At 33.5% G+C, this 10,076-nt stretch overlaps 1 protein-coding gene across 5 annotated transcripts in view; it reads left to right on the forward strand.

The window, feature by feature from the left end:
- Erbin (erbb2 interacting protein) overlaps positions 1–9,788 on the forward strand; it is a 103,761-nt gene extending 93,973 nt beyond the window's left edge. For 3 of the 5 annotated variants that reach the window (XM_050160339.1, XM_050160336.1, XM_050160337.1), the window contains 5 exons: positions 1,145–1,261; positions 3,436–3,642; positions 4,882–4,974; positions 5,427–5,501; positions 7,717–9,788. In XM_050160339.1, the coding sequence (XP_050016296.1) occupies positions 1,145–1,261; positions 3,436–3,642; positions 4,882–4,974; positions 5,427–5,501; positions 7,717–7,824 (600 nt within the window). In that variant the 3' untranslated portion in view covers positions 7,825–9,788. The remainder of the gene's footprint in view (positions 1–1,144; positions 1,262–3,435; positions 3,643–4,881; positions 4,975–5,426; positions 5,502–7,716) is intronic. The other 2 variants (XM_050160338.1, XM_050160340.1) reach the window with 2 other exon arrangements.
- Positions 9,789–10,076: the final 288 nt, after the last annotated feature.

Consider the following 10,076-nt stretch of genomic DNA (forward strand, 5'->3'; position numbering starts at 1 on the left):
TTTGAATTTTAGTTTTTCATTCACAGTATGCTTTTGTATATGATGCATAAGTGTAGTTGTCTATTCAGGCTTGAGTATAAGTTTCTAGCTTTGAGCTGTGTTGATTATATATTCTAAATGTATATCACAAAAAGAGAAGAAAACTGAAATACATACTGTTAGTAGACAAAATTAGATCAAATCACACCAGAAAATGCTAAGCCATGCTTTGAACTGGCAACTAACTGGACATGATATGTCAGTTGCAAGTATTACTTTTTAAGATTAAATTACAAATTCTTAAAACTGTATGTGTTCCATGGTACATTATAATGAATTGTATTTTGAGTTATTTTTCAATATAAAATTTAATTTTTTTGCTGCTAAGCATGCTTTGAAAGAGTGAAAGCAACGGTGAAACACACTGTGCTTTATTTTCTACGTTAGGTGTGCTTAGAATTAACTTAAGGTGAATAGAGAGGTTTTATTCTCATCATATTTATAAAAACAATCAGGGATAATGACATTTAGCTTTTTTTCTTTAAGGTTATCATTAAGTTAAACTATAATTTAGCATATGTAGGTATGAACTAGTTAATGTTAAAGCATTTCTTTAAAACAGTGCCTTTAAAGTATTGAGCCAATGTTAATATGACAGAATTACAGCCCAGCAAGTTTTATACAGTGGATTTATGGGCATTGCACATCATTGTAATCAAGGGGGGTTCTTGGTGGTATCATGAGATCGAAGCAATACCAGTTCATTTTCTTTTAATGAAAAACTTGGTTAGTGCTTTACAATAATTTATTAGTTGCTCCTAAAATTGGAGAGAATTAGCTAGCTTTAACCACTATGCTTATTGAGTAAAGATATTAAGTTATAAGTATAAATGAAAGTAAAAGGAAAAACCATAAAATGGTATATGTTACAAAGATTAAAAATGTCTTTATAAATTTTTTTACACGTTACAGGAACAAATGTTTTGCCATGTACCTTTGAAGGAAGCTAAAAGACCTGATGGCAGTGATGATGATAGTATCTGAGTTGAGTCTTCTGTGTCTCCAGTCTAGCCGCATTTCTTAAGCTTCTTTCATGCATCTCATTGTTTTGTTTCACATCTTTAAAGTATATTATTTGTTTACTTTTTTCCTCCCTCATTTGAAGCATCCTCAGACATCCAGTCCAGGAGATTCTTGCCAAGATGATAGATTGATTTCAGGAGAGCAGAGCTACTCGTCAGGTGCACTTGGTCACAAAGACCTTCCAGACAGCTTGATGAAAGTAGGTGCTCACAGCAGTAAACAAAGCAGTGTCTGTAGCTTACTGTCTTCAGTGTTTGAATTTGAAATCTCATATGTACTTTGAAAATATTTTATAAGGCTTGCTTTCATTATGTAGGATTATTTTTAAATGATTTGTAAATACAAGAGAATTTGACTCTGCTGTTTCTTGGTTTATTCCGTGATTTTTCACACTAGAGAATCGATTTATAGTTATATTTCTTGCTATAGTTCCACCTGTTTATTTTAGCATTTGAATCAAGAACTTTTTGGCATTCTTGACAATAAATCTACTTGGAGAGTTAGACAATGACTTTGTCTTAAATTGTGCATTCTAGAATTTTATTGTTAATTAAAAACATTTGAAAATCTTTAGATAGAATTAGAAATCATCTTGAAAGACCTTGTATATAGTAGAAAAGGTGATCATTTTGTCTTTTTTAGTGTTTTGTAGGAAAAACCTTACACATAAATTATTTGTAGCAGTGCCAGAGATCATTCTTGTTCTCTCTCAGCTATTTTTGTTTTACCCAATTGCATGCCTCTAGTGTAACCGATATAATAATTATGACTCACGTTTATCTACAACTCATAAGTTGCTCTGGAGAATAGGCATCCAGCCATCTGATATATAAGCTCATACATGCTTACTTATTTTATCCCTTTCCTTTTTTTCAAAGCTGTCATTCAATTTTTTTTAACATGCACCTTACAGCTCAGTTCTTAACACTTTTTTTATTTCATGAGGAATTGACTAAACATAGCTTAATATATTTCTTATGTTTAATACTGATTTAGATAAAACTGAATATCTAGGTGTCAGCAGCTTTTAAGAATAGGAGAGGCTCAATGTAATAGCAGTGTCTGTGTTCTAGCACTTGAAACCCACGACTGGAAGGTCAAGAGTTTGAGGCCAGCATGGGCTACAAGGTCAGGGAGGTTGAAGCAAGAAAGATGGCTCAGTGAATAAAGGCAGCAGCTGTCTTGAGTCTGACAGCATGAAGTCAATCTCTGGAAACTACAGGGTGGAAAGAGAACAGACCCCTGAAGGTAGTCTGACCTTCACATATGCCATGGCATGCATGCACTGACTATAGTCAGAAGAAACTATACTATATATATTCTTTCTAAACAACAAACCTTTTTGTGTCTTTAGCAAGATACAAGTTCACAGCATACAATTCTGAAACTTTTGTCAAACTTCTATGTTTGGATAATTTTCAGGGAAATTTTAGTTTTCCTCTAATGTCCTTTGGACAAAAATTCTTTTCAGTTACCTACAAGGAAATTTAAATGATGACTAACAGAAACAGGCTCTCTTTAGCTAGGTTCTTTGTAGAATAAAATAAACTATTCACTACAAATGGAACCCTAAGTCTAAAATTCAGGTTCAGTTTCCTAATACATGGGGGTTATTAAAGGTAGTTAGTTCATTAGCAAACTAATAATCTCACAAAATTTGTGATGGGTTTATTTTGGGGTAAATAAAGTAGAATATCAGTGTTTTAACTCTTATGTTTTTAAGTATTCCATAGAATTAATATTTAGAGAGCTTGAAAATTACTGATAATACATGCACGCATAAAGAATAAATCACTTAATTTCTGTAGAGATAGCTGAACTTTTATTTCTGAAAAGTAAGAAATAAAGTTAAAATATATTCAAATTAAGAAAAAATTTATACTCAATTAGTTTTTTTTTCTTGAGGAAAAACATAACTACACTCACCTTTTGTGTATGTATGTTATGATTTGGTATGAGAAAAGGATAACCTAATAGTATAACTTAAGTTTAATTTTTTAGTATATAAAAAATTTGTTTTATGTATATCAGTAGTTAAAGTTTTCCAGTATACTCGTTTCCTACTTTAGCATTGGTAAGTGTAACAGTAGATTTATATATAACAAAAGCAATTTAAAATATAGATCGAGGCCTTCTTTTAGAAGTTTGCTGATAGATTCGATCAATAAATACTCAAGAAAGTTTAATATCTAGATATTAATAACTTTCTTTTGGAAGTTTTGAAATTAGAAGAATAAGTGAGAGTAACTCAGTATTTAATGGTGTACAATATTAAAACTCTAGTGCTTTTGTATTGCTCCAAGAAGAATGTCCAAATACTTGTAAAAAGACATTATTACTGGTCATTTTAAAGATAATTCATGTTTTTCTTAGATGCCTTTGAGTAATGGACAGATGGGCCAGCCTCTCAGGCCTCAGGCAAATTATAGTCAAATACATCATCCCCCTCAGGCATCTGTGGCAAGGCATCCCTCTAGAGAACAACTCATTGATTATTTGATGCTGAAAGTGGCCCACCAGCCTCCATATACACATCCCCATTGTTCTCCTAGACAAGGCCATGAGCTGGCAAAGCAAGAGGTAAGAATTATCAATACTGTTTGAAATATGAAATTAAACTTTCCATATATTCTTATAGGTTAATAGCAATATATCCATATAGAATTTTAACAGTAGTTTTTAACATTTTGTTTTAAGTTTATAAAGTTTAGTTTTCTAAAGTGTTAGACTTTGTAGTTTTTAACTTGACTTTATGATCATGTAACATAGGATTTAGTGTTGGGTTTTGTTTTTTTTTTTTTTAATTCTAAGGTAACTGCTTGTCCAAAATGGATTGATGGTGCTCCGGTAGATTTTCTTCTGAGACTATAAATAGACCAGTAAACTGAAGTGGTCCTATTCTATAGCAGCGTCTGAGATTTTAGATTAGAAAATTCAGCTATAGTCTCCAGACCATGTTGAGGGTTTGATCTTCAAAACATATAGGTCATAATTTCTTATACCTTAATGGTTTATTCATGAAGTAATAACCTTGAAACCCTTGGTATTGATCACATTTTGTTTTGAGCAAGTCTGTGGTAAACAGGAGTATCCTTTAACAGAACTTTAGCTTCTATAACCTGCTATACCAGCACCTTGAAGCCTGAGGCTGGAAAGTAGTGTGTTCAAGGTTGGCTTGGATGCATCAGACAATCCAGGCTAGCCTAGGCTGTTTAGTGAGACCCTGTGGTAACAAAACAAGCCAGCATTTAGGACCCAGAGGCAGGAGGATCTCTGTGAGTTCAAGCCCACCTGTTCTACACAGCAGGTTCCAGGACAGACAGAGTGAGCCTGTCTCAAGAAAACATTTCTATACCTTTTATTTTACAATAGTTTATTAAAACTGCTGTTAGTCAGTCTGATCTTACAGTCCTAATTCCCCTGAACCTTATAAACAGAGGGAATGAAGGGTTGAGGTCTAAAGCCAGTTCTCAATGTTAAGTACCTTATGGCACAAGACAGTAAGCATATAATTTAAGTAGTCTGTAAGTGAAGACTGTTGGGAATGTGCATATGTGTTCTGTAGATGTTAAAAATTCAGGCTGGCTAAAAAGTAAAATAGAGCCAATGTCAGTTGATGGACTGAAGTCATAAGTCATGTTAGGAGCCACACTGTAGTTCTGCTCTGCTTTCCCTCACTAACTCACTAACATGGATAATGGTGTTCTGTGCTGTTGTGTCACTCATCTGCTTGAACTTAATTCACCAGTATTTAAATATGAATATTATTGTATATTTTTCTTGTATAGTGATATTTCCTTTATTTTCATATTAAATCAGATTCGAGTAAGAGTAGAAAAGGATCCAGAACTTGGATTTAGCATATCAGGAGGTGTTGGGGGTAGAGGAAACCCTTTCAGACCTGATGATGATGTAAGTTTTTTTTAAAAAAAAAATTCCTTGAACATTCATAATGTCTCATTTATTAATCTCATACTTATCGAGTAAAAATCTAATGTAAATTTTCTGGGTCTCTCATCTCTTTTCTATATTATCTTTGTTTTTTTGAAATTTGCTTATTTCATGTTGTTTGAAGTAAAGAATTTGACCTAAAATATGAATATTGATATTACCAAGTGATTTTTAGTTTTGGTACTGCTTCTCCAAAAGTCCATAGAAGTGATTTCATTGCATTGCTAAAGTCAGGATTACTAGAGGGAGAAATTATGTTGACCTGTCAGAGGGTCCTCTGAAAAGTCAGGAGACAGCTTCCACCATGTTCAAATATTTGCATGGTATTGAAAAGGTTTTCCCTTGCTCCTGAGTCATGCTTTCAGTTTGTGGTTTGGCCTTAAATAATATTTTTTTGTGGTTATTCATTAAAGGGTATATTTGTAACAAGGGTACAGCCTGAAGGACCAGCATCAAAAATACTACAGCCAGGTGATAAAATTATTCAGGTAATCAAGTCAACCTTTTTTATTTCCTTTCATTTTGCAATAATTTTATTTTACAGTACTTTCTAATGTTTTAGGGTTTAAAATATTTTTGCTTTTTGAAAGTCATGTTTATATGTTGATAAATCATTTTAAGTTTAGAAATGTTTTTACTAATTTAAGAGGATCTACTTGAATGCTAATTGTCATTATATCAGATAGTAAAATTTTAAAATCTGAGAAACATTTTGGTACTTCTACTCCTTCTCTCTATTACTTCAGTAACTTCATTTTACCTAAGTACATGTAGTATGACAGTCTCTTAGTTCGCAAGGATAGTCTGCTTCCTCCTTCATACGTGAACTACTGTTAGTTCAGATAATAATACGAAGAAGCCTTCAAACCAAAAATGATAGAGACATTATAGAGTTTAGTAGTTGAAAGTAAATACCACGTCAGAACAAATTCCTGCCCAGCCCTTTTTAATGTTAGCTCAGTGCCTACTTCAGCAACACATACACTAAAATTGGAATGATTAAAGGATTACATGCAAATTCATGATGATAAAATTTTTAATGGTTTTGATTTTTAAATAATTTCAAACTCAGAAAACTCACAGGAACTGTGTAACAAAAGTGATTATGCTTTGCCACACTATCTTTAGTAATCCATTTTTTCTTATTTTGTAACAGGCTTTCTTTTGGGCCACCAACCAACTCTCAAATCATGACACAGAGATTTATTAGTTAAGAATGATCAGCCTTAGTTTACATTTGTTTCTTGCTAGTTCTTATAACTTATTTAACCTGTTTCTCTTCATCCATGTTTTGTTTTGGGACTTTTTACCTTTCTTTCATTCTGTATGGCTGGTCCTGGGTGTCTCCCTCTTTTTCCCTTGTTCTCTCTCTCCTCCCTGGAGCCTCGATTCCTCCTTCTTATTCTCTCTGCCCGCTAGCCCTGCCTATCCCTCTACTCCCTAGCTATTGACTGTTCAGCTTTTATTAGATCAATCAGGTGCTTTAAGGAGACAAGGTGAAACAGCAATACATCTATACATAATTAAACAAATACAGCGTAAACAAATGTAACAGCCTTTACATAGTTGATCAAATGCGTTATAAACAAATGTAACAACATCTTTGCCTAGTCAAACAAATATTCCACAGTATTATTTTTCCTCTATAAATACCCCCACACAAATACTCACACATAGACTTTTCTGAATAACATTGGAATCCATGCTTTCAGTTTTATGGCAGGAAATTATTATTTCTGTTCAGACATTCCTGGGTTTTCAGTCTTCTGAAATAAGATGAGTCTATAGTATTGCTTTTAATCTATGGTGTTCTTTTTAAGAATGAAAGGATTTAATTCATATGAAACATTTCAACATGTATGTCTGTCTGGTCCAGAGTGAGAATTCAGTAAATGCTAGCTATCTTTTATATAACCTGTTTGCTGATCTTGAACCAATGGCTCCAATGAATAATAAGTCTAGACACTGCCTTCAGTTACCCTTGAAGTTTGGTAAGCCTGGATCTACCTTAACACATACATAAAACACCCTGTCTGATCTTGTCTTGACAAGTACTTCCCAACATTGGATCAGTGTATTAGAATTATATGAGGGTCTGAAGAGATGGCTCAGTGGTTAAGAGTACTTGGCTGTTCTTCCAGAGGACCCAGGTGGGTTCCTGGAAACAACAATCTGTAACTCCAGTCCAGGGCATCTAATATAATACCCTCTTCTGGCCTTCTTGAATACCAGGCACAGACACACATGCAGGCAAAGCATTTATACACCTAACTTAGTAAAATAAAATTTATTTTAAAAGAATCATCTGATAACCTGAACAAAATACAAGTTCCTGGGTTATTTCTATAGAGATTTTATTTCTGCTAAGTATGGAATGTAGGGACTGTTAGTCTGTATGTGTTTTTAATTTTATGTATGTATGTACAGCACACATGTGCTGCACTTAATGAGTGTAGAGGTCAGAAAACAACTTGAAGGGGTCAATTTTCTCCTTCTGCGCTGATGGTTCCCCAGATTCAAACTCAGGGCTTCCAGCGTGGAGTCAGATGGAATCGTCCCATCAGCTAGTGTGTTGTTTTAAATTGCTGGACTGGTTCTTTTTTCTAATAGGTTATGAACTGGCTGTCAGAAATTTACAACTAAAAGTACAAATATTTTTCTGAGATTTTTTTTCCTAAAAGTTGTTTTTCCTCTTTCTTTTAGGCTAATGGCTACAGTTTTATCAACATTGAACATGGACAAGCAGTGTCCTTGTTAAAAACTTTCCAGAACACAGTAGAACTCATCATTGTACGAGAAGTTTCTTCATAAGCACTATAGACAAAAAAAAAAAAAAAAAAAGAAGAAGGAAAAAAAGGAAAAAGAAAAAAAACAAATGGGGAAGATAGCAAGATTTATTGGAAGACACTTGGAGGGGAAATGACTATTTTGCTTATTTTTATATATAAAGAAGAACTCAGACAGTTGGCTTGGAACTTGTACATTACTGAAATAATAATGGAGCTTGTGGTTAGAGGGAAAGAACCACTGTACAGAAGATAAAAAGAGACTGTTGAATTCATATCATATGAAATTTGTTGTTAGGTTTTTAAACCTAGCAAATCAAGGCTACAAAAACAAAATTATGTTGTTTTTGTATAGAATGTAGGTTTATTTTTGGATTTCATACACATGACTGACTGTATGCAAGGCAATAGTTAGCCTTGATTGTAGCCCAGAGACAGATGGCAGAGCTATCTATCTCATAGCTTTTGTGCCCTTATTTTTATCCAACTGGTATTAATGTTTTTTCTGCCGAACTACTTTTTTCCATGTGGGTAAGAGATCTGAAGTGTTGGCTTTTGCTATGTGCATACTGAAGAGTGACTAGATGAAGCTGGTGCTGGTGGGTTCACTTTCCGAGGCCAGAATAAAACATTATTTCCTATAAAAATCTGAGGCTAACAGTGAAAAAAAAGTTATCTGATAATGTATTTTTATTAATAGAATAATGCAATAAAATACATAATGTCTTTTTAAAAGACAATAATTGCATTTTATGAGCTCTACAAGATGGATTCTTGTCATAGCTGTTGATTATACATTTGCTACTGGTGATTCAATTTTTAATTTTTTTAGTTACTGAAGTTTTTAACTCTAATGTAGATGCATGTCCACACATTTCCCATACTACGAAGTTCTCTGATATTTTTTTTATTTAGCAAATGGTGGTACTTGCAACCTAATTTTTATAATTAGTACTCCATAATTAATTTATAATTTTTGTTTTAAGAAGCAAATTAAACTAAAAGGCCAGTTTTAAGATTGTGTCTGTTCCTGTAATATGAAGTGTCAGAAGGTTTAGGAAAGCCTCTTGATTTTGTTTGGCCTGGCGTTGCCTTGGTAAAGTGAAAGGAACTGTGGAGTGCGCATGGAGCTAGGAAACCAAAGCAAGTCTGTGAGACTGCGCAGTGATAGAGAAGTGCTGTGGAGAGCGGTAGAGCAAGGGATGGTCCCTGGGGCCTAGCAGTGTGGAAAGGGTTCAAGTCAAGGGCTGTTCCTCCAGATCACGTTAAATGTGAACTCCACACTTCAGAGTCTTTAAAGGGTTTCTAAGTGTACAATGTAATAGTGTTTTACCACCAACTGCCTTTGTTCCTAGTTACTGTAACAAATATTTGATGGTAGAGGTTATTAATTTTGTTTATCCAATCCATTAATTTTATTTGCTTTTGTTTTATGTAATCAAATAAAATTCAAATGCCATGCATGGTTATTTGGACCAGAGTAAAGTGCCATAGGAGACCAGCAACTGTTTTTAGTTGAGGCTAGTCTGAAAACTTTTATTAGAGCAATATTCATTTCTCAAATTCATTTTTAAATTTCTGATATGCATAATTTGGGTATTTTTAACGTGATATGCTTTTTTCTTCAACCTTGACTTAGCTGAGAATCTCGGACTAGCTAAAACAGCACCTGCATTATTTTTACAGAGCGAGTTGAAGCATTTCCATTCTAGTAAGAATAGTCAGCACTTTTAAAATATTTGAACTCAGAGATTGCACTTCTTTCAGGCTGTTATCAATTGGGTATTGTATAGTTTTCATAATTTTGATTGAAACCCTTTAACAACTCTTTGTAAATTTTAACTCATTTTAGTTGATTTTTCAGTACTATTTACATAGGAATTGATTTTTATGAATATAGTAGAAGAAATGTGCTGTATTTTGATAAAATTCACTTGTATGTGTTGTAATCTCTAAAACAAAGAATGACAAACCGCTTCTTTAATATAAGTCTCGGTGTTCCCTTTGTTCTTACTTCATGGCGGCATTGTAAGATAGTCACACTCTCCCTTTCTTGACTTCACATTTTCACAGCCACTTTTAATTAGAAATAAGTAAAACAGATATAATTGCACACTTCTCAGTGGCCTTGCCTTAAACCAGAATTGTTGATTATAATTTTGCAAAGGAAATTAGGCTTCCCAGAATCAGGGCTCCTTCACTGATGACTCTGCATATTCCTGTTGAACTATTATGAGTACACAGATGTTATATATGCTGTCATTTTATTGAGTTGTA

The sequence above is a fragment of the Alexandromys fortis genome, unplaced genomic scaffold, assembly GCF_014885135.2.
Source record: "Alexandromys fortis isolate MF-2015 unplaced genomic scaffold, M_Fortis_MF-2015_v1.1 scaffold_76, whole genome shotgun sequence".
In the NCBI taxonomy this organism is placed as follows: Eukaryota; Metazoa; Chordata; class Mammalia; order Rodentia; family Cricetidae; genus Alexandromys; species Alexandromys fortis.